Source organism: Larus michahellis, chromosome 3 (genome assembly GCF_964199755.1).
Source record: "Larus michahellis chromosome 3, bLarMic1.1, whole genome shotgun sequence".
Taxonomy (NCBI): Eukaryota; Metazoa; Chordata; class Aves; order Charadriiformes; family Laridae; genus Larus; species Larus michahellis.
The window spans coordinates 64,806,097-64,831,781 of NC_133898.1; the positions used below are offsets into that span (position 1 = coordinate 64,806,097).

The 25,685-nt window shown below is 39.5% G+C and overlaps 1 protein-coding gene across 6 annotated transcripts in view; it reads left to right on the plus strand.

The window, feature by feature from the left end:
* TULP4 (TUB like protein 4) overlaps positions 1-25,685 on the plus strand; it is a 174,469-nt gene that overhangs the window by 110,906 nt on the left and 37,878 nt on the right. For all 6 annotated transcript variants that reach the window (XM_074580501.1, XM_074580499.1, XM_074580497.1 and 3 more), the window contains 3 exons: positions 6,673-6,801; positions 7,118-7,279; positions 24,855-25,035. In XM_074580501.1, the coding sequence (XP_074436602.1) occupies positions 6,673-6,801; positions 7,118-7,279; positions 24,855-25,035 (472 nt within the window). The remainder of the gene's footprint in view (positions 1-6,672; positions 6,802-7,117; positions 7,280-24,854; positions 25,036-25,685) is intronic.

Here is a 25,685-nt window from a genome sequence, read left to right on the forward strand (position 1 = left end):
TAGTATTTATAGAAATTGCAGCTCCTTTTCAAAGAGCAGAAAAAGCAAGATGACAGCTGCTGGCAGAGCAGTACACTTTATTCAAGGGAAAAGTAGGATCCTGAGATAAAGCAGCAGACTTCTAATGTGCAAGTGGGGATGGAAAGTGCTGCCCACGGCAGCAGCTGAACCCCCCAGGGGCTGTGAGCAGCTGCTGTGCCGTCGGCACTCATCACCAGTGATCACAGCTTCTCCCACAGCAGGGGTAAGGTTTATTAAAGGACATCCATCCCTGAGATATCTGAAGGCCACTCCAGTCCTTCCAGGAAGACAGTTCATTTTCTTATTATTCGGACTAAAGAAACACAAAGAATTTGGATGGTGTTTTCTTGTCACCAAAAATTTGTTTGCCGTTCCTTTACCCACTATGTAACATGCAGCTGCTATTGCCACTTGGCAGTTTTTCTCAAGAAAGGTAGTCACTGACTATTATAAATTTGCCATTCTTTACCTGCAGCACAGTGTTTGTTATTAATAGCAGTAGTTTCTTCTTAATAATAATTCCTTGACGGGTATCATACCTTGGAAACTGACAGCTCCATATGCAAACGAAGCAATTCCACCCGGGTGTAATGTCTCTGGAAACAAAAAGTCAAAGCTCTGCGGGTGTGGGAGAGACAGGGACTGTATCATTAGAGAATGCAATATAAGATAAGTAGGGTAGGAAGATGAGTGTGCCACCCCAGGAGAGGCAAACTAGCTGTCTACCATGTCTACTGATTTTTTTTGTCTCGTGTTATTAGTAGGAAGAATACTTACGTGATGCTCTTCGTCTGCGTAATCGAACTAGTTCGAATGGAGAGAATTATCATGGCATTATTGTCATGGCAAGAAATGAAGGTCATAAGTGAAGATGAAAGTAAGACCAATTGCAAACAGTCTGTTTGCAGAAATTAGGAGAGAGAAACTTGAATAGCCTTTATTTTAAAAATACTAAAAATAGTTAAACTTTACGTTTCATTGGACTAAAACACAGAACCATTTAGAACCAAGCACTGGTTATACGTAAAGTATAGTGAGAAGCAACAGGTTGTTAACTGCAACCCTACTGCTTATTCTATGTCATTTTTAAATTACATTTTCATTATAAAAATCCACTTTAGTTAACTAACTTCAAGCCAACAAATGTACAAAATTGGCATAGTTTCCTCAAGGATTTAATAGGGATGTGTATTCGCGCACACACGCATGTTATATGTATGTAATGTATATACACATTAAATGTGTATATCTGTATCTATGTATACTGAACTGTGTTAGCAAGTGAAGGTGGTTATTGGTTTCTCTGATCCCTTTACTTTTATGTTTCATTTCTGTTCCCCACTGTACACTCATCTTTTTTCTTTGATAAATGTACTTATACATCTCTTCATCTTTGTTGCCATTAATAAACCATGTGTGCCAGTTTGTTGCACATGCTATATTCACTATATGCATATATTTCTCTATACTTGTAACCATGAGTGAAGATCCATCTACTTATTAGGGGACTGCATAATAGCATTGCTTGATACAGCAAATAGGTGATGCTCAGTGATCCTAGGCGATTTTGCAGTCTCCTTTTCCAATGCTTCGTTTCAACCCTTGTCTGTTCATTTAAAAACTTACGTACTTTCCTAGAAGCACAGGGTTGGAAGAAGCCTTCAGAGAGACTGAGTTCTGTACTCTGCTACTGTAGGCAATAGCCTAATCTCCTTTATTAGTTTTTTATATTTCTGTCCTAGGAACAGTTAGGACTGTTCCTGTCACTGCTTGGAAGCACTTTCAATAGCATTAGAAGTGTAGTATGATCTATTGGGGGGGAAAAGGACAAAAGTTGCATAGACTGTTTAGTGTTGTATATGCTCAATGGAGTTATAATGCATTAAATCCTGTGTGCCCTACAGAGATGCCTGGTTCACTTGTAGTTTCAGAAATGCTCATGCCACATAAAGGAACGTGGCTACCCAGATGTAGCAAATTGTACTGTTATCAAATATCGCCATCGACTATTCTCTACTCTCTATTGCTACCATAGTCCATCCACAAGCAGATCTCCATAGCGTATGTGAAAATGAATGCTGGAGAAGACCCCTATCTTTAGAGCATATGCCTGCTCCCCAGTAAAATGCATGGAGGGTCAGAGATTAAAAAAAATGACTCACTACAGTGTAGTGTAGTTTCCTTTCAGTAATAAGATCTATTTAAATTTGGTAAGGAACTCTAGGAACTAATGGCCCTAGTTATTTACCTGTTTATTTTTTCTAGATATTTGTCCCTTGCCTCTATAGCAGTTATGTACCATATGTTTAAGGGACTACGGAGGTAAGATTTCAGTAATGAATGTTGTATGGTTTTCTAGATGAAGGACTTCTGCTCTTGGGAAATTGATTGGTATCGTATTTTCAGTCATCTCCTTCAAAAACTGTAATGAAATTATAGGTAACAAAAGCTGGCAGAATGCTTTAGATTTTAGCGGTCTTGTATTATGCTAGAAAATGTGAAAAAATCAGTAACAGTGTCAATAGCACGTATTGAATTTAAAACCCAAGCCTGGCTTCTGTTAGGAAGAGGGCACATATTTGCTACTGCAGAAATTGCAGTTACTCAAAATTTCTTGTCTAAGATTTTAATAAATAATAACATTGCTAGCTGCATGATGTCTGTGGCAGTGTCTTTCTAAGAAACTTGATGATCTTCTGGGTCAGAGACTGATTGGACTTTGTTTTGTTATTTGCAGTAGTAGACCAAAAAGCATTAGAGTGAATGAAAATGAAAATTTTGAAGCATAATTTAGTGATCTTTAAAAAATAAGTAAATTATTGTCTGTTGTTTATTCAATTAGAATAATACAGATGTTTTCTTTGCCACAAGACAAGACTCTTTCCATATGGAGCATCTGTGAAGATGGGAAGTACGGTGAAGTAACTGAGCTTCATAAGCTATACTTTATATTTGCACAACATTTTAAATTGAGAAATGTTATCAATTATTTCATCCTTGATTAGTCTGTAGTACTGGGAGTGAATGCACAGGTTTATCTCCCAAGTGTAAGTTAACAGTGTTTTCCCATTTAATTTTATACATAAACAAGCTTTTTTTAAAGTTGAGGATAACAAATCCTCACATATCCTTAATTTGTGATGAAAAATAGTTTTTAAACATTTTCTTTTTTGATCATTTTGCTGTGTTTGCAGCATTATAGTATGCAGTCAGTTCTTGGGGAGAGTTTCTAGCACCTTTAGGATTCATTAAATTTAATTCCTGAAAATCAAGTTGACAATTAAAACAGCTATTGAAGATGCTGAATGTTCCACTTTTGAAACAAATTTTCACCACTATGCATTGTATAAAAAGGAGTTCAAAGAAAACATAAGACTCTGATGCAAAAGCTCATTGAACTTCATGGAAAACATCCTGTTTAGGGGCGATATATTGGCCTTTATGTTGTAGTTAATATATTAGGCCAGGAGTTCCTAGAAGTTTTATTCATGAGAGATCATTTCCTATATGAGGTAGCAGTTTAGATGTCCATTAATGTCTGTGATACAGAATTTTTCTAGAGTAGAACAAGCACAATTTGCAATTTTTATAGGTATTAAAAAAAAAACAAACCCAAAACAAACAACAGACAAACCAAAATAATTAGGCAATATGCAAAGATTGTGTGGACCACAAATAGTCTACAGATTTTGGCACACCAACTTTTTTGTTCTTTCAAAACAGTTTAGTCCTTCACCTGTGTGAAGATGCTAAGTAGGAAGCAGAGAACCATAAAGGCAGAAGTAAAAATGGGTCCCCTCTGAGTTGAAGCTGTTAGTGAAAGTAATGATATCTTTGCATTTATGGGTTGGCAATAAAATTCCTCTTTGCAAAGGGGTAATTCAAGCTTATGAGTTATTTAAATGCGCTATCAATGGGGCATGTTTTCATATGCTTTACATTTTAGCCAACATAAAAGCCAAAAGTCATCTTAATACTTAGGGCAATCCTTCTTCCTTTCTTTATCTCTGCTTCAGTATGTTACAAAAAATGAAATAAAATGAAATTGAAAATACTCAAAGCAGCTGTGAACTCAGCACCTGTAGTTGGATGTTAAATGTAAATGATGGAAGCATCTTTAAAATGACCTCATAAAATGATAATATTCGTTCTATGTTTAAAGAAGTTGAATTTTCAAATTACAGATCTGCTTCCTTATGAGCATGTTATCGGAAGGCACGTAAAATCTTTATCTCACTTTCATTTGTGACTATAAAGAAATAAGGTTATTTTGAAAATTACTAATTTGTATCTAAGTGGGATGGAGGGAGTGAGGGAGGCTCTGGTTGATCTTGTTTACTTCAAGTCTATTCTAATGTTTTATCAAATCCACAGAAAAGACAGGTTGTACAGAGTTTGAATCAAAAGGTATATTCAAGTTTTAACAAGATGCCTATTTAAAACAGAAAAGAGACAAACTGCGTCAAGGCAGCTGTTGTCACTTTGCCTATAATTCATATCATTAAGTCAGCTGGTATGTTGTCTAGTCTATAAAATCATATGCTCGTCTCAAATCTTTGCCAGGCCAAACAAGGCAATTTTAAGAAATAGCAGCACCTATGATGGTGTTAGTTAAAAAAACACGTTATTTGAACTCTTAATTTTATCTTTTGTTCGTAAATTTTCTGTAGCAATTTATTCTGTATGATCTATGAAATGTCCAGCATGGGCAGTGTCTAAGCATTAAACCAGCTGATTTTCAGTGGTGTTAAGTACCTTCCACTCTATCGCTAGTCATCATTAGTCTTAGCGGCTCTCAGTCTTCAAAGACAAAGGTTTTTCAGTCTCATCCTTGTGTTACATTCGGGGTTTTCTTGAATTCTTTTGTAATACTGTTAGGCATTACTGGCAAGTTTTTGCCTCAGGGTGGATGAGATGATGGCTGTGTGCATGGGAATTACACCAAAGAGAAAACAAAATTTTGACAAATCTGTGCTGTTCTTGTTTAGACATAAGGGACAGCGTGAGACCTCTACCAGAGTACAGCTGCTTGTGTTACTGTGTTGGAATATTTTATTTATTGCTCTTCAAAAAACAACCACCACAAAAAAAATAAAAAGCTGTGTGTGATACAGTCCCTCTAGTGCCATGATATACTCCACCCGACTGAAGACAGGGCTTGCGACTTGGGGTGCAGCTGCAAAGTTGTAGTCAGGCAGAAGCAAGTGTTTTTCTGCAAAATCTCACATGGGATTCTGCTTAGCTGCTTAACAAGAGAGAGGTGGTTTGTCGTACTGGCTTCTCCCCATAATCTTCACGTATGCACGAAGAAACAGTTTTAGCTGTTTAATCGTGCAAGGGTTGATGCTTCAGGCTGGCGAGCTCCACTGATGTACATGTTCTGAAGTTCTGACCCTTGACGCTCCCTGAATAAGTGTAGCACTCGCTAAATAGGCATAAGGTCATTTTTTTTCAGCTGTCAGGTTTAGGTTTCAGATATGCATATTTATATCCTAATTCTGAAAATGACTGCTGATTTTGTTGTGAAGCGTGGTGGGTTTGTCTACTTAGAGCTCATTTTAGGACTGGAATCTTGAGGAGCATCAGTCCATCTCTGTAAACAGCAAAATATGTTTTGGGAAAATCTTCTCTTTCTGTCTCTTTGAAATGGTTAATTACCTTTTTAGATTTATGAAAAAGCATCATTAGAGCTGGATGCCCATTAAGTAGTTAAAATAACACCCTGCTGCTTGACTCTTTAATATATGCGTTCTTTGTTTGCATATGCTGTGTCTCTATGAAGTAACTGGGGGGAATCTCATGTGTGAATGTAAGCATCCTGGATATATCTGCGTTTTTTCAAAATAACGCTAATTTGGAAAAAAGTTTTTAATAAAAAGTCACTGGTCACAGTGAGGTGAATGGTTTTACAGCTAATTTCTGCTTCAAGCACTAGGATGACATGCTTTTTTCAGTTTTATACTGAAGTCTCAGGAGATACTGTATTTGTTAAATTGGTATTAATTAGAAATGAGAGAGCAATTTGTTAGGTTTAGACTTGATTATATTCTCCAGAAAAGCCCAGATAGCTCTAATGTGGAGAGAAGAGCCTAAAACTGCTTTGTATTTGGGACTTCTGCACTCAGTAGCAAAGCAATTTTTCTATGAAACTTCTATTTTTTAATAATTTGGGACTCTCGGATTATTTTAATGTCACTGTTGATATGACTATTCAAATTCAATCTGATACTGGTGCATGCAATTTCATTTGAAATCAGCAAGAGGTGATGATTTGACCTAGAATCTGACAGTCTGAGATTACGGTGGGGGAAATAATTTGAAAGAGTGTTGGGTGGTCTGTATGGGGCCTCCTGTTTGCTGCTTCTGTAATAAAATCCAGTGTGTGGTACGTTTTTGTTGAAAGCATGCGATGCCTTCCAAAAAGGCCTGATGGTGAGAGATTGTGCATTTCCTGACAGCCATTACAAAACGATTCCAGCTGTTCTTGAGAGGCGCCTAATGCTCTGCTGAAAATTACTATTTTGTACATCTTCTTTAGGATTTAAATGAGGTGATGTTTATTTTGCAGTATTGTTTAACTGGTTCTTGCTAAATAGTTGTTACCACAACATGCAGTTTTGGTAATGCTGGTTTTGTTTGTAATCTTTTAAGGTTGTGCTGGTGAGATGGAACGAACCATTCCAGAAATTAGCAACCTGCGATGCAGATGGAGGAATATTTGTTTGGATACAATACGAAGGCAGATGGTCTGTGGAGCTTGTGAATGATCGGGGGGCACAGGTTGGTATGCACGTTTTCTCTGCAGTCAAGAGGGATCAAGTCCTGAGAGGCAAAATGAAGAGGACAACGAATGGTACTGTATACCTTTCGAAAAGCACAGGAGAAAATGAAACATTTCTTTATTGAAAGGAATATGCAAGAATTGTCACAAAGAGACTTTGCAAGGACACTTGCTTTATCCAATAGCCATGACATCAGAGCTACGACTGGGCTAATAGTCACCCTGTCTAGTTCCATGCAGTGCTACCTTTTATTAAAACAACAGAAAATTCCTACATGTCCCATATGTCTATTTTCTTGTCTTTGATATGTTAAGGTAAGCGACTTTACATGGAGCCATGATGGGACTCAAGCACTTATCTCATATAGAGATGGATTTGTGCTGGTCGGTTCAGTCAGCGGACAAAGACACTGGTCTTCAGAAATAAACTTGGAGAGCCAGATCACCTGTGGCATATGGACTCCAGATGACCAACAGGTAATGGGGCTTTTAGAGATATTAATTGTATTACATCGATATGCTATAGGATACACCTCTTAAAAAGTTGTGAAATAAAATGGTCGCTTTGTAAGAACAGTTTCCCTCAAAACTGGTGCTCCCACAGAGAACGAAAATTTAGTTCATCCTGTCATTCTCATTAGGCAAATATGATAATGTACCGAGTTACCTATCATCCCTTTTCACCCCAGTTCACATACAGTCTTATTCAAAGTTAGTTGTTTGAGGCAGGAATCTGTAATTGTACCCGTAATTTGTTGATACAGCTGTCTTGAAAATGCGTTTGAGCAGAAATACAGCCTGGACTAGTAAACGTCTGACTGATCATTTCTGTATACATCTGTCCTGTCTGCACTTGCAGCAAAAGGAGTTCAAGTGACAGATACGGTTATGTTTGCCTTCACATGAGCAAATGGATCCAATTGATTAAGTGTCAGAGAGGCCTCTCAGCCTTATGCAAACAACATAATTTAAAAGAAGGCCATTTTTCCAACCATTGAGTCCAAAAGTCACTGAGCTTTGAAAAAGCCAGTTAAAAAATTCTTCTTTACTGTTTATCTAATAAAGCATATGATATTGGCCACATCACCATTTATAGCAGGGCTTGAGCTACCCCATAGGTTTCATTTGCAGAATTTACAATGGCCGTTTGCCATTCACTGGTGAGCTTACTGGAATCGTCTTTCCTTCCACATGCTTGCTGTCGTTACAATTAATGTGTGTATAATATAAAGAAAGAAATGAAAGAAATTATGGGAGTAGAACAGTGCAAAGAGAAACTGTGTTATGACCACAAGTGGATTATTTTCCTTCCTTCATTTTACACCACCATGAAAAGGTACTGGTTCAAGACTCAAGGAACCACTGACTTTAATTTAGAATACAATAAATCCAAACAAGATAGAGGTATTTTGGAAATTGCTGGTGGAATATAACACCACTAATAAAATGCATTTCTGCAGCAACATCTAATAATGTTAGAGTGTGCTCTGCAAAGAATAATGAATTAATTATTGCAACACTGCTCTTTAAAGCAGTCCAACTGCTTTTTTTTTGGAATCTGGGGAAATGTAATTCTTGACAATAAATAATTTAGTCAAGATCAAGAGGAAAAGACCATCAGCAGAAGTAGGAGGGGAACTAAGATCTAATAGCTTGCAGTCGTATGTTTTAAACATGAGTCTACCCCATTTGTGTGGTACTCAGTTGCTGCTGCTGTATTTAGAAATATCTTCACTTGAGTGTTTAATCTGGGGTGACTGACTGCCTTTAATTCAGTTTAGCCAGTAAGTTTGTACTTTCTAATCTGGATGCTCTGTAAGTGGTTATCCCGAAAAACAAACACTTGTTCAGTGTCCAGAGAAGCGCATTCGAACATAATGGCCAGCTCCAGCTGGGTGAAAATCACTTGCTTGAGTTACAAGATTCTGCTGCGGACAAACTCATTGAAACAGAGACCAAAACCAGTCATGAGCTTGATGTTGCTCTGCACAGTTCTCCTAACTATGGGGTTTGCATGTTAACCGATAATGGGGTTTTTTGCTGTTCTCCGGGTTTGGTGGAAAGAAGCGATCTTCTAATATGTATTTAGATGTATTTGTCTCCAGAGGCACAAGGAAATATGATTCACTGAGGTTCTAGGCAAGAGACTATGATCAGTTCAAACTAAAAATAGCAAATTGGGGGAGAAGGACATGGCATATATTACATACAAATAAGCTTGTCTCCTTATCTGATTTCTCTGCTGATTTGTATTCGTACAAATAAGAACAGAATATTATTCTAGTCTACAGTAGCTTCTGCGTCTTCCCTATTGCCCAATGTAATCTACTTGTCAATGCAGTGAGTGAAAGATAAATGTCAAAATGTGTATTTTCGTACTATTCTTTTTGTCACCACTGTGGCACCATGAAGATTGCTAGTGAAAGTATTCCTATTCCTGGAAAACGTTACATTCCATGGTCCCATGACCTTTAACACAACTAACTTGAAAAGTTACATTTCCAAAGGGAATGTATTGTTCAGTATCAGTTTTCTGTTGTCCTGATAAAAATTTGCTCAGCATAGCGTGTCTGTTCACCTCACTCCCCAGTTCTCCTAACTTTCTCACTCAGCCTTCTGCTGCACGCATCCTCCTCTTTTCTTCAAGTCTCATTTTCCGTCTTTTCTCCTATTTGTCTATTCAACAGCAGTGGTCTAGTGCTCTATCACTCCTCACCACGGCTCTGTGGCAGCTCTGCAAGAGGAGGGTAATTTCCTACCACCATCTTTCTGTTGGAGGAAAGAAATGGTTGGAGCTCCAGTATTGCCAACCATCTTCTTGTTTGACATAGTGTGTGTGGGGCCTCTGAGTTTATGTCCTTGCTGTGCTTTGACACAGGCTTGTAAGTAAAGCACCTGAGGTAGTGGCTGATGCCACCTGTGGTTGAAACTCCATAGTTAACACTTCCCAAAGTCTTTTGAGAGCCTAGGGATGTGATGAGAACTAGAGAGATGGCCAGGGTGGAGTACAGTTCTGCTGAAACTGAGCATATAGTTGTATCTTTTAACTGATTTGATACGCACTTTGCCCTGAGGAAGTTATTGGATTTAATTAATACTAGATGCAACTGTTCTGCATTTTCTTTTAGGAAGAGAGTGTTATCATTGTTCTTGTGTCGGTGTTGTTTTTCAGGATTTCTTGAGCTCTCCGTGTCTGTTGGGGACAAACTTTACTGTGAGTCATAGGACAGTTGATACATCTGTTTGACTGCAATGCTTGCTTTCCTAGCATCATATGTCGTCAGATGATTTCCTCATTAAGGTCATTGGCAGACTTTTACTGTGGTTCACACCCAGGTCTTGAGTCTGGACTTAGAGCTATGGGCTTCTTCAGCTGATTCAATACACAGGCCTTTAGGTTGTGATTCTACATGTTTATTGTAGACGACTAGAAGTTAATTTTCTCCCTTCATTGTGTGTCTGTACTCCTGCTCCTGTGGAGGGCTTTAGGTGTTTCCTGCTCCTGCATACTATAACCAGAGCATGAGTCTGGCCGAGGCATAGAACCCCATTATACTGATGGGCTCTTGAGGATAATGAGCAAATGCACAGAATTGGAGGACTTTACAGGACTGGGTCCTCTGTGTCTCGAGCAGGTGCCACACTTGGGTTATAGTTGAACGGATCGGTTCACTCAGGAGTGCGACCTTCCTTTCGCTGTTTTGAAATGTTTTTTTCAGGGCTACAAGAGGCTGTAGTAGAGCCTACTTCCTCAGCGTTGTGTGGAGTATTTTTCAGGTGAGAAGGCTCACCTAGGATCATGAAGGGATGGAAAGTATATTGGAAATAAAAAGTAAATTTGAAGTATCAGAGAATGCTCTACGTTGTCCTGAAACAGTTCTGTGGTGTCGTACCACGCTTGTTTGCAAAGAGAGAGTGTACATACCAAGTAGATCGAATGACTTCCGAAGTGAGGAAAACTTGAGTTTTATCTAGCCAAAGGGTTTATTTATAATTATAGAAGCAATGTCAATAAGTAATTGAGGATTTTTTCTAAGCCCACAAGTCATATAAAATGTCTTTCCAGTGCTTCGTATGCCCCCCTGTGTGCTTGCTCAGCTCGTAGAGACATTTCTCTATGAACTTCTGCTGCCCTTGGGCTGTCCTGTCCCTCCCCTTCTCCCAGATTTTAGCTATTAAAGAGGTTTATTTCTGTTCACAATGGAGAAAAGCACAGTGTCAGAGAACTGGATGAGATCTGTAGAAGGGTCTGATTATCCTCTTGTTTATAGCAATATAGTGTAACTCCCTGGACTTCACTGGGGTTGTTTCTGTTGCTGTTTCTGTGTGTGAGAAGGGGATCAGAAGGAAGTCACTCTCCAATAAAGGGAAGCCTTGATGAAAATGAATTAATATAGTTTAATTCCTGAATATCCCAAGAAGTGCTATTAATCTGTATTTGTTTCCTGCATCTCAGCTAGTGTAAATTATTAGACTTTTCTGACAGGTCTAAGTGCCCATTTCTGTTTTTCCCCGCTCTTCTTTCCTGTTATAAACTTTTATTTGTGGAAATTTGGGGACTGGCCAGGATTCTTTGGCCAGGACTCTTTGGCCAGGACATGGCAGACAACAGGTACATGTGAACTTTGCCAGCACGCTCACTTCTGTTTGCTTTGAAAATAGGTACACGAGCAGTTAGCTAATTTGATTGGCATCCTGCTGGGTACAACATTAGCTGTTGTTTGTGCTCCCGTCACAACACAACATGCGTTAGTACTAAGAACATGTAAATATAGGCCCCAAGTTTCAGCCTGTTCTATGTCTAATCATCCAAATTCTTCTCTCGGTGGAAGAGAAAAGCAGCACAGCATTAGGAACAGATACGGTGTGCACTGCAGGGTCGTAGGAGACACTGGAAGAGAACCTGTGAGACCCGTAGCAGGTGAAATCAGTTTGTCTCAAAACGCAGGGCGCAGGAGATCTGTATGTTGGGTTTTTAAAAAAATCTTTTGTAGTTTGCAGTAGCTGTGCAGCAAGGCAGTTCCTATGCTGTTTAGTCACTCCTGCTCTCAGCCCTCGCCATCCCTACTCCTATGGCAACCGCAGACGCTCCAGCATCTTTCTCCCTGACAGGCAGGAGGCAGGGACAGGCTTCAGCTCCCTCACCCTGCCCGCGGCACCCTGCCTGTGGCACCCTGCCTGCAGCGCTTCAGGGTGGAGCCCAGGACCCAGAAAGGACCTTCACACGAAGGAGGGGATGCATGCTACTTTCTGGGTCCAGTACTGTAGTCAGCTGGGATCTCCGTGCTAATACAGCGCTTAGTGTCTTAGATGTCCCTGATAGCATCAGCACCGTGCTGTGCCAAGTGGCTACCATGAGGTAGGAGCTACGGCACAGTTCTCAGCAGGTGCTAGGAGCTAATTAACAAGAAACGCTGTCAAATGGTTACCAGTGGCACCAGGCATTTTGTGAGCTTGCCTCTCAGGCTCCTTGGTATCGGTGTGGCTTTAGTCCCTGGCAGGAAGTTGAACTAATAAATCCATTATAGTAGAATCTGCTTTTGGAGCCCCCTGTTTTCATCTGTGGACTATGATTTGCAGTTGCTACCACCTTTTCAGGGAAATAGTCGTTCTGAACAACTCCTGAGCTGAAAGCCAGGAATAGTAGCCTTACCTAGCTTCCAGAACATGGCTTAAAAATAAGGAATTTATTCCTTGATGTATCTGTTTGGGCCATTATGTCATCTTCTCCCCTACATCTTCTTTTGCTTGCTGCTCTGGAATGAGGAATTTGTGCTTCTGTTCACCCTACCATTTTGATTTTAATCAGGTGCTGTAGCGCACGTCTGATTCAGGCAGTCCTTGCTATTGCGGTAGTCACACTGATCAAATTTAATTATGCTCAGACATCTAGCTGTGTGGAAAAAAAAAATCTCGAAGACAGCCTTCTAATGAGTTGACAGAATGATGAAGGGAAGCTACAAAGAGGCAACTGGTGCAGTATAGAGAAGGCAAATATTTACCTTAATTATTATGAATGAAGGGAAGGAAGGACAAAATGAAAAAAATTACAGCCTGTAAAATTTGAAAGTGTAAGCAATTATTTTGGTCTTTATTGGACTACTACTTGTCCCTATTAAGGATCTTTACAGGTTGACATAAAGGAGCCTTTAAAACGCCAGGGAATATCTATATTTTTGTGTCTTAACGCATAAAAATGCATCTTTTCCTCTGTCCATTCTGGGTGCAGGAACCATGAAATGGGTTTACATATGTATTCACGATGACCAGAGCCACTCAGAATTGCACTGTAAGATACAGTCTTTGAGGAAGAACTGAAAGACTTATTTTCATTGATGGATGAATTACTTGAACTACTGGGAAAAATGGCTAGAGGCTTTTTATAGCATTGAAGAAGTGTCATTAATTAACTAGGCAGTTTATTCAAGCCACAAGGACTGGAGACAATGGTTAAATCGCATATAAGGATTTTAACGTTGCATGCTGCATAATTGAGCAGTACCATTAAAATGCAAAAAGAGGACAGGGGAAGGAGACTTCGGTTGTCTTTCAAGATAAATCTGCTTGTTATATAGAACAAACAGATAAACAAAACCCACCACAGCTTAACTGTCTTTTATATTTCAGACTATTTTTAGAAGCATTTCAAACCTTTGTGTCAGACTTGCTATTAAAATTAATGATTTCTGCTTGCTTGTGCTAAGGGTTCTATGAATGTTTACTATCCTATTGCATCCTTTTATAGACAAAATATGTGGGGTTTTATATAGACTTAGAATGTTTAAATATTTTTGCAGAGACTTTAGTATTCTTGTTTATGTATTTGTATGTGCTGTAAGCCAGTAATACTTTGTTTTTGTTCTTTGCTTGGTGACTTGATTTTTATGATGCCACATAATAGTGATAGACAGATTTTGGCTGAAAAAGTAATGCGAATTTTAAGTGCTGGTTAGCCTTTCTTTCTCCCATCTCTTTTTATTATGTTGTTTTGAAGCTGCATTATGCAGCTATTTCTGAAATAATAGATTTCTCTTTTTTTTTTCCTGATGTCTATACATAGTTTTATTAGCATTGTTTTTCCTTTGCCTTTTTGTTTCAAGTAGGTTTTCATGCATCGTTCTGCTGAGAATACAGCTTCCAAAAAGAAGGAAGGAGAAGAGTTAAATAGCTTGGTGCACTGTGCCTTTTTTCAGTTGTGCTCTCCTTTTCTCACTAGCAATAAGCAGCTACACTGCAGATTTCAGTACTCAGATGAGGACTTTATAGCCTTTGCCTTGAGCTTTGGGGAGGATAGAGAACAAGGATGTTCTCCTTGGAGCCTCTAGGATTCATCTGCAGCTCCAGGAGCCGTGGCATCTCTCTGTGGGTTTATTCCAGACAAGGTTTTTCCTGCCAGAAACCCTAGTTGATACTCCACAGTTACTGAGCGGGTAATTGAAGGCGCGGAGCAACAAGGTGATGCTTCAATGTGCTTTCTTCTTCCCACTCGCTTCATCTGTGCCGTGCCTAATCTTTCCCTTGATGCTCTTCATCCAGCCTGTAGTGGCAAGACACTGAGAGAGCTGATGAGATGGTGCTATTTGTTCTAGTCATGAGGGCTGTAAGATGGGGGATGTTTATGTGCTGACAGCATCATGGCTCATTTTTTCTCTGTAGCTCCCGCAATGTTTCATGTCAACACTGTTTCAGATGAGTCTTGCTAAGAAATTTTTCCCTTAATGACTCTGTCTGAAAGGAAGAATACAACTGTTTTAATGTTTTGCTCATCTTTGTAGACAGGGTGTTTGGTGTTTGTTACTGCAAAAAGCGAATGGCAGAATGGATTTCTGCATCCCCTTGGATACGCAGTGTCCTAGGATGTAAGGATCACTCTCAACAGTGTATCTTGTAACTCTTTTCCGTGATCTAACATGACACTCAGATAGGTCACAATATTCTTATTTTAGTTGACCAGAATCTGGGGGCTTTTAAGGTCTGCGCATTCTACCATGTCTTCCCCTCCCTCAGGAAAGAAAGGATGTCAATGGCAGTGGCAAACCAGAGATGGAGGGAGAGCTGAGGAGTCATTGTGCTATTCAGTTAATGTGTCCACTTAGCATTTTATACTCAGTACCATTTTACATTTTTGGAGCATCAGTGTTTGAGTCAGCAAAGTAAAGAGGAGTGCAAACAGAAACACAACCAGTCTCTGTGTGGGAATTGGCAGGAAGAAAGAAGTTGTTTGCCTCTCTTCTCACCTTGCTGTCGCTTGTACGGAAAGATTTACGCGTATAGCCTGAAGTCTTTAGTTCTTTGGGACAGGGAGTAGTTATCTGAAACAGTGTTTCTGAAAAGCGCTGTGTTATGCTGTGGGGCAAATAGCAATACTGAGGACCTATGCAAGGTAGTAGCACATACTTAAGCTAGTTTTTAGGCAGTGCAGGGAAAAAATGGCACCCGCTGCACGAAGCTGCTCTTTTTCTAAAGGAAGGTAGGAAAATTGTTTTAATGTGTTCGTTCAGATTTTGAGTTGATCAGGAGAGGGCATGTGAGTGGAAGTGTAGTTCATACAGAGGAGCAACTCTCCAAACCGTGAAGGTTTTACAGCATTTTTCAGAAACAGTCTGTGTTATTCCATTGCCAGAGCCACTTGGCTGAGAATGCTTTGGCCCCAGGACCCCTTTGATTCATCCAGGGCTTTGTGGTCTTTCAGTTCAAAAGAAATGTAGCTACTAGAGTGGTTAATTTAAACTTTATTATTGCTGGGACTTGATCCGTCAATTTTTTGGAAGTTAGCAAGAAGACCAGGAGCCAAATGGGGTCTTGAACTTGGGTCAAATGTATTCAAGCCTGTGGACAGTCTGAAACCTTGGTGCAGGGAAGGAGGATTAGAGTGACTGAAGCTGGAGGGAGGAGATCTGTGGATTTCTGCACTAGGTCTTGTCTGGGAAAGCAAGGCCAAGTTTCATAGTAAATTGGAGATGAAAGGTGATATTTTTGGAAAGTGATATCACATGGTCTTTCCACTGATTTGACAAAAAGAGATAGTATGCCAATGGAAAGTGGGAGCACTCTTTATTCTCCAAAACCTTTCCCATCAGTGTTTCATCCTGTGTGGATTCAACTTGAGCTCTCTGCTCTTTGTCCAGGAGCCAGTTTCTTGTCAGTGATCAGATGTTGAGGGATTTTTGGCAACTGCATCAGCTGAAAAAGGATTAATCCTTCCCTGCTTTCCTTGCTTTTAGGAGGATAGTCATCCTTCTTCAGTGCCTCATTTTGGTAACAATTTATTACTCAGCCTGTCTCCATGTTGACTCAGTTATACTTGACCTCACCCATTCTACGTATTTCCTGACCATGCTGAGTTACCCCTCCCTGCCAGCACCCAAGACCTAGAAGGAGAATGCAGAAGTTGAGGGGCTGGCCTCCATTCGCATATAGCTTACCCCAGGAGCTTCTCGATTTTGTGTTATGAAATCCAAAACAGCAAAGGCATGGCTTCTAAGCTGCTTTCTATTGCATTTTCCCTGGTTGAGAATGCAGTCCTTGTTGCTAAGTAATACCATTTTCAATTAGGAAAAAAAAAAACAACCAAAAAAAAAAAACAAACCACAAAACCCCAGCAGAAACTCTCAGACTTCTAAAACTCTGAAGGAAATTTTAGCTTCAGCAGTCAACATATCTTTCAGGAAATGACTAAAACCTGGCTTGGGAACAATGCAGGAAACTGCCAAGTGTATCAGTTGACTTCTTTGCCCGATTGGGTGGTTGTTGGTAAAACAAATTGCATTTTCCCACCTGACAATAACAAATAGTTGTTTTTGTTGCTATATATAATTGGATATATGTGAAGAATATGTGTTTTCCTAGAGACACGTGCACTTTCCTGGCAGAGTTTAGTGAGAAAACAGAAAACGACGCCGCTTGAAGAGTGTTCCAGAGTACTTCTGCTGTGGGAGCTCAGTGGTCCAGACTCGGAGTGCTGTCTGTATTAAAAGCTACAGAAGATGTTCTGTAGAAGGTGTTCCAGCTGCTGGCTTTTGATTCATTTTGCATACTACTTTGAATGTGACTTGAAACCTGACACAAGTTTAAAAAATACACAACAGAATTCTCTTCCATGTCTAAAGTAAACTGAAGCATATTGTTAATTCACTAAACATTATATAGAAGGGCAACTCTTTTGACTGAAAAATCTAATTGATTTAGGACGCTTTCTTGAAAAATGTTTCAAGGGTCAAGAAAGAATATAGAAATGTGTGTACCTGGAAATGCACAAGTCAGAATTAGTCCAGGGGCATATGATAATCAGTTTTTCTGTGATTTGCCAGAATGCTTTCAAATAACATTATCTTCACCTGGACAATTGCTTCTATTCCCACGTGTCCAGAGTAGTTGTATAGCTTGAGATCCTGGTTTTGAGACTGCTTACATTGTTGACTCCTGAAATGGCATGCAAGGCTGTATCTCATTTTCAGTCATTCAGCTGTGTTATACAATTTTAGAGAGAAATAAAGCCAGTGTGGTTTGAATTCCCAGGTTTTAGTGTTTCAATATTCGTTAAATGGATTTATCACCAAGATCTCCAGTGTATTTACTTTGTCTTGTCATTTGAGGGCTTTGTAATAGTTATCTAGACCCTACGGACTTTGTTAGAGAGGGAAGAAACAAGCCTGAAAATAGGTAACTAAACCAGTGCCACTTTTGAAAGCGTTAATGGTCTCGAATGAGAATTTCACCGCTGTGTATATATGCAGTCAGCTGAATGATCTCGTGGTGTATCATCCTTGTGTGGGGCTGGTAACTCCTTATGTCCAAAGGAAACAAAAACTCTTCTCAGTTTTTTCCGACATAAAGGCAGTCAAAACCTAGTGCTTTCCCCCTGAGCTTGTGTGTGAATTGTGGTGATGTCTCTTTTTGTGTCGGTCCAAGAAATCATTTTACAGTGGTTGAATTTTTAATGGAAATAAAAAGTATTCAGCAGAAGAGCAGCTATCTCCCTCTCTGCTTTTCTCTCTGTCTCTCTGCATTTTGAGGTGAGAATAAGGAAAGCCAGAAATATCACACTGGGAAAAAACAAACGTTCACTTTTTAATGTATCCTAAGAGGCAGCGTCTGCACTGTCTCCTGTTTCGTGATGGAGAAACAGTAAACAAGAAGAACACAAGGAATGCAAAATGCTAATACCACAACTAAACGGACTGCAAAATATTGTAACTCAGCCTTTGCAAGACTGGCATTTTTTTGTTGGGCTATGAATGAAAATATTTAAAGGCAGTAATTTTGCAAGTATTTCCTAAGCCTCCCTGCATAAATAGAAGGATGATCCATTATTTTGTGTATTAATCAGTTTATAGTTCAGTTAATTTTGGACCAGCAAAATAGATTTATCTCTATTAGTAAGGTGGCATTATGGTGACAGCTGTGAAGGCTGTTCTATCATGAATACTAATGTTTGTGCAGGTGGTTAAATCAGGGCAAACAGTACTAATTCAACTTCCTTGAACTGCTCAGCATCTTCTGACAATGCAAACGCAGTTGGCCTTATTAGCACTTTTGCAGAATGTAATTTCTGAGGTACGGTGCTGACGTTTTCCTTTCGGGGGAGATGGGGGAGAAGGCTGAAGGACAAAGCATAAAGACAGGTCTAAACTTTGAAAAAGGGAATGTCAGGGAAACAACATTGGATGAGGCGGCTGCAAACGCAGAGCTACCCAGGGTAAACTGTTAGTGGCACAAACAGTTTGTACAGCAAGACGTGTGCCAAACAGAAAGGCAAAGAGTAAAACCAAATGCTGAAAGAGCAGGGTTTGCAAAGTGGGTAGGTGGAAGAGGAATCCTCCAGACTTTGGACACAGAGCCCTGGAGAATGTTAAAAACCCAGAGCATAAGTTTTTGTGAGGTCACTCATGGTTTACTTGGTCACAAGATACTGGTGAGATTTCTGCCCTAGGCTACTACTTCATTGTTGAGAAACTCCTCACTGACTCTGAGGAAATTAAAAGGGGATCCTGGAACAGGTTAGTTTGAAATGCAGCAAGTTTCTCCGTCCAACTGGTACATCAAAAGATTATGAAGGATCTTGGATATGAAATAATTTAGCTGCTAGCAGAAATAATCACATCTCTGTTCTAAGTCTTGAAGGGCAGCACTATTTTCCTGTAATGCATCTAGAAAAGTATAAGGTTTACATCCACACCTTGCAACTGGTCAAAGCAAAAATTGAACGTGGAATTACAAAACACCTGTAAACTGGGCTGAAAAGACCTCGGTAGGACATTTCTTCCAGAGGGAGATCGTGACCCCCTAGCCTCTTAGAAGTCTTTGCATGTGTCATTAAAAGTGGTGGCTAGAAAAAAATAGATGAAACGGTGTATTTAGTTCTGAAAAACTCAACAAGTTCCAATGCAAACAGGCCCCCCTTAGGATTTCCTGACAGAATTACCTGCATGTGCACTTTGGTGTTGTGGGGATATATCCTCTGCATGAATGATTTGGCAGGTGTAGAAACCTCAGCAAATTATAACAATGCATATTTTACTTACTGTGTTTGGATGGCTTAGCAGTGCTTAGAACTGCCCAGGAATCAGTTTGCAAAGGGGAAGAAGAAGTAGTCAATTTGCATTATAAAAATTGGAACAGTGGGTTTGCCTTTGTGTCACGCTATATATTTTAAATTATTTTTTTTATTTTAAAATACTAACTGTTGTTCAAAATATTAACTGTTGTGAGTTAGCAACATTTTATGGGTTGCATACAGTTATTTGCATTAATAAGGGCTGTAGAAGGCTTGAGAATTTTAAGTCCAATAGAGCTCCGTTTTCTGGACTGGTCCAGTAAGCAACTTCTAGGATGCATCTAAACCTTTGCCTTTTTCTAATGTGATCAGTCACTTCCTGGAAAAACTTGGTGTGGTCACTTTGTCCTTCCACCTATCCTATGGGAGAAGGAAGAGATATAACTCAAGATATTGCTCAGTGGAGTTACAATAAAACCGGCAACTTAGCCACAGCTTAGGGGACATTAGACCACCTGAGAATTCATGCAGATTACATTAATTTTCAGAACATTTCAGTGTATCCAGGAACTTAAATGCAAACTGTTAATGCGCGTTGCATAGTCCAACAAAGCAAGTTCTGTCTTTCTGTGAAAATTTTGGATTTTCACAGAAAGACAGAACAGGATGGAGTTTACTAGATTCATTTTCAATGCTGTTTTAATTCATTGAGTCTGTGAGTTGTTTTTCTTCCCTCAGTTTTCAGATGTACGTTCTTTCTAAAAAGTCAAAGAGGTTCTTTTAAAACTCTTGGGCCAACAAGAGTAAAGCAGATGTTCCTTTTCCAGCCTCCTATCATCACAATATTGGAATCTTTCACTTTAAAAGTGCTATCCTGAAGTTATCTCCAGTAGCTTCCAGTAGCTACAGCAAGTCTAGCTTTTAATACTTCAACTTGAGCTTCAGTCAAAGCCTTGGTCACTGCCCTGATGCAGAATGACAGCCCGTGTTCCGAAAATGTATTGATGAGATTTCCGGGGAGTTTTGTTTCACCATCAACATTAGAAACCTTCAGCGTTGCTACTAAATGTCATGAAGGGAGCATCTTATTTTATCAATATATTTCTGCAACAGTATTGACTATTCAGTTTGTAGAACAAAAACCTGAGATTGGGAATAATTCTTTCTTTTGTCCCTCATATATACATCGAGTCATTGCATACCTTATTGCTGGGATTGGATTATCCTCAGTTATTATAAAAGTCAAAGTGACTGCAGTTCTGGACAGCTTCTTTGACAATGAGCACAGACTAGGAGGTAGGAACAGACAGTGGGTAGGTTCCCTGCAGATTTAAGTCAGCACAGCTTCATTGACGTAATGAAATTGTTATGATTTATAGACTTTTCTCAGCTACTGCCTATAATCAGATGTAGTGAGATAGCAGGATCTTCCCCTTTTCCTCCTGGGCTAGTGTATTCAAGTTAACATAAATCTTGAGCATTCTTACTGTCGCTGGGCTCAGTTTGCATACGTTAAACCAAATTAAATAGTGACAAAATATCTTTTGTGCAAAAATAACACCACTGTTACTAAATTATAGTTCTCTTACAAAGTAGGGGGCCTCCTGAGCTTGGACCTTCAATGCTCCAGGTTCTGGTTGCTCCATTGTAGCTCTGTTGATCTCGGTGCTGCCAAACCATTTTCTGCTAGTGCTGTATCTGGTCCAGACCATTACAGCATCAAAACACATCTCAGAGGAATAGTGACAGTTGAACACAACAGATCCACATGTAGCAAAGTCACCAAAGAGGTTCAAGTTGTTCTTGGATTGAATTTTTTTTTTTAGCTTCTTGGCTGTTCTAATACTCATTTCTTCATGAAAAAATACCTTCAGAGCAGAATACCCCACCTTTTGATTACCTTTTAGGAATTGGTACATTTCAGACTGAAAATTGAAGACTCCCTGAAATCTAGGGCGTTTAAAGGGATTGCAATCTTGAATGATAATTTCTTGGATAATAGTTTAAAAACTGATGAAAACCCTTTAGATGTACCAAAACTAGCTTGTGAAACTCATCACAAGTTACCACAGAGGCTACGAGGCCAGCACATTTCGGAGAAGGGTGTTTTTCAGGTATTCGAATTTGTCATAATAAGTAGGAGTCACCCCAAGCTTGGATTTCATGGAGAAGCCAGACACTTATGTTTCAGGACTGAACCCAACTTTCAGCTCTTGATACCCTTAGAAAATTGCTTGTGAATTATCCCAATGCTGTTTGTCAGTTTTCCCTTCAAAGCATACACCGTCAGGGTACCATTAGAGACTGCTCTGCATTTGTATGACTTTTAATCAGCTACAGCTTCACTGTAGTGCAGGATTCCTTGTATTTGATATGCTTTGTAAAGAAATACTGTATTTATGTTGTGTAAATGACTTACACTTTGAATGTATGAGTGATTTGTGTGAGTGATTTTAGGTATTTTATTATCAGATTTTGCATAGTTCTACAAATGCAATTCTACAAGTGATAATACATGTAAAAACAGTTGAAATAATGAACAGTATGAAAGGAGAGGAGATGAGACAAGAGAAGAGCAGAACAAGGGGCCAAAGAACCACTTAAAAATAAGTACTTGGGATTATTTTTTAATTACTGTTATTATCATTTAGCTTTTGTATTCAAGGGTTAACAAGCCACTATAACTTGTTCATTACCATTTCCCAACGTTCCCTCAGGCCTCCTAGATCTGCAAATACCTGAAAAATATGAATGTAGGCAGCTAAAGTACAACCTTTTAATTTCTCTGTTGGATCCTTCAGACATACCCTGTGTCTCAACCTTTTTTCTGAAGGTCAAGAGAGTTTTATTCATCTGATATAAGTAGCTTGAGTGTGGCATTTATAACTTGAGTAATGTTGTGGATGATAACACCATTAGACATTTTTACAGCTTCAGCAGGAGTTCAGCCAGCAGGACTATCAGCCTGATAAATGCTTTTATCTTAAAGGTTGTATTGCTACAATAACCCTGAAACTTAAAGCTACTCCTTGAAACCTATAGCCTGTTTAAAGAGATGAAGAGTGCCCTCTGACATTTCTAGGTTGCTAAAGAGCTTTCTCAGGTTCCAGTGCAAGAATTAAGATGCCCACATGCAGCTGTTCTGATCTGGATTGGAAATTACTGTAGGACTTCGTAATTTTAAATGAATCGGGGGCAGTGCTACTTGAAAGAATTAGCTTTAGATTGAGATGAGACTGAACTCTGGCTGATGAGTCCCAACATTTTGTTCCTACCCAATTATGAAGTGTTTCTGCAGGAATTTAGGAGGCAGAACTCTTATACTGCTGTTTTCAGAAACAATAGAGCATTTCACCTCCTCTGTTTGGGTATTTTGCAGTTACAAAACTCCTAGGAGACTGGTAAGAAACTAATCTATGGAGTAGGCTGTGAGTGGTGTGACACTCTATAGAGTGGTGTGAGAAGTTAGCAATGACAATTGGTAGGATTTTGGCTTTGTAGAATATTGTTTTGTAGAGATCTGAGAGAGGGTAGTTATGTTCTGAACATGGATAGTGAAAGTGGCTGTGGACTGATTATGCATGTAAAAGCAATTGACATAATGACCAGTGTGAAAGAAGATGGCATGACACAAGTAGAAGAAGAGTAGAATAAAGGATCACGAGAGAAGTGAGTGCGAGATGAGCAAAGGTCGAGTTCTTGGAGTTATGTCTAAGAATAGCAATCCAAGGCTTGTAGCAAATTTTAGCCACTGTTTTAACCCAGCAGCTATTTAATACAAAACTATTTGCAACTTGTAATGTAATAATTACAGTTAAGACAGCCAGATACTGTTTTCTCATTGCTTCTGATAACGTGAAACAACTCCATTGATTTTCTTAAGTAAATGATGACTTCACTGAAGTACCTCTCTTAAACTGCTATTCTAGTTTACAAGCTTCTGTGTTTCCTGATTTTCACCTTGATTGTAGAAAAAATGTTAGTACTTCTTATTTTTGACTGAGACTCCTGAAGCCACATTTCCTTTCTGAAACTTTCAAAAGTGCAACCGTGACAATTGCTTCCTAGGTGAATACTATTGTATAAGTCTGATATAATACACAGTTGGAATGCTGCAAGTCTGGCACGACATCTCAGAAGGAAGATAGAAAGGAAGACCTCTGATAGCAGAGGTCAACAAGGGTGACTGGTGGCTTTGAGCAGCAACAGTAAAGGGAGATCCTAAGTAGGCTACGATTCTTCAGCTTGGAAAAGAGATAACTAAGGGATTAGGTAATAGAGGTCTATAAAATGGTGACCAATGTTGAGAATGTAAGTAGGAACAATTATTCTGTATTTCTTTTAGTGTTAAGAGGTAAAGGTTAGCTAGTGAAATTATCAATTATCAAAGAAGAGGCAGTATTTTTTGCTGGAAACTACATGAGCGCACAAGGGAGGTGCCTGTTTAGTGCATCCTGTTCTCTTCCTCTTCCCCAAACACTTGACCACTGTTAGAGATTAAATGTAAGGCTAGACGAATTTTTGATCTGGGCATATAATTGTTAGAATCTTAAATTTCCACACACCAAAAATAGGTGGTAGACGGAAGGGCAAGTATAAAATTTACCCTTCCTATTAGCTTCATTTTTAATGCTGGCTGGTTTTCACTTTAAAACTCACTTTAAAACATATTTACCTCATACAGAATTACATGATAGCAGCAGCGGCCTTGGCTAATGCATTTATTGTTTTGTGGATTTATAATCCTTATTTTCTGATGTTTTTCTAGAATTCATCAAATATGCATGATCTTAACTTGCTTAAAGCCTCAAGACAGAAAATGCTTATAAAAAAGAAATTGTAGGTTCTAGTCAGTCTGACTTCATTCAGCACACATTGACTACGGAGTAGTTTAGGGGCAAGAAAAAAACTTGTGTTATCCATTTTGTATTTGAAATGGTGGGTAGAAGCTCTTCTTCATCTCTTCCTGAACATGTAATATATTCCCTTCCTCTTGGACTATAATAATCTACTTCCAGTTGACTGATCATGTTGTTCTTGGAAGACGTTCTCCCACCTTCTCTCAGCTCATCAACTGAATAACCTGTCCTCCTCTATTCACCTTTCTATTTCTTATAAGCTGTTTGAAATCTCTGCTAAGACCTCATTTTTGTCGGCTGTGCCTTTTGGTATTGTTATGATTGATGCATACCTCGGTTTCTGCCACTGATTTTAGAAGTTTCTGTATAATTCAAGAATACTGTAGAATCTGTGGTAGCCCTTCTGCCAGCTCACTTTGGTGGTAGTAGTGGCCAAGTTCAAATAAAGTGTAACAGCTCATATTAAAGTGAGCAAAATGCACTGCACTGTGAAACATTAATTGCTTAGAGATGTTAGGAACTTACCTCTAGACCCTGGTGCTTTGACTTGTGATGTCCTATTGTGGCACCATTTCACATCCCTGACTGCTTTGCTTTCAATTAATTTCCAGTGTAGCTAGTTAATTGCAGGATGCACTTGAAGGAGGCTCCGGTGGCTGACGTTTGGTGGGACTGAGGACTGTTCTGTTATTTTCAGGTACTGTTTGGCACTGCTGATGGACAGGTTATCGTCATGGACTGCCATGGCCGAATGCTGGCCCACGTACTCCTTCACGAGTCAGATGGCATCCTCAGCATGTCCTGGAACTACCCCAGCTTCCTGGTGGAGGACAGCAGCGAGAGCGACACAGACTCTGACGACTATTCCCCACCGCAAGGTAGTGTTGTGTGCATGTTCTTCTGTTGCAGGTTTGCAAGCATTTGTGAAGGTATCTTGAACATCAGGGAATGGTCATTCTGTACTGAAGCAGTAGGATGGCAGTGGTTTTAAGCTGGTAGAGGCCAAAAGATGGTGTGTTCCTGTGGAGGTAGTGTGGGGGATGGAGCAGAGGCCTGGTATGGAGGAGTGGGTTCCTTCCCAGCTCTGCCACCAGCCTCGCTGCATGGCTTGCTGTAGGTCATGCCTCATCTGTGTTGCTCTGCCTCCATTTGCACTAATGAGATAACTACACAAAGCTCAAAGTTTTCAGTGAGGGTGGGTGAAAACCACTAGATAGGGGCATATCAGCTTTCGCTCGTAAGCAGATGTGAGGTATTGCAGGGATCTATATGTATGGAGGTAGTTGGAGTGCAGTCACAGGAGTTAATGCATTGTTATATAGATTCATGTGAAAAGACACCAGTACTAGGCATAGTGGAAGGTAAGTCTTTAATTTTATCTCTGTTTCATAGGATTTCGGTAATGCTCATCATTATAGTCCCATCCTTGATAGTCCTGACATAAAGAGCTCGATAAATTCCGTAGAAGGATTGGAAATGAAAATACTTCCTGCACAGCATAATAGGACAGTGACTGGAGCTGTCTGGA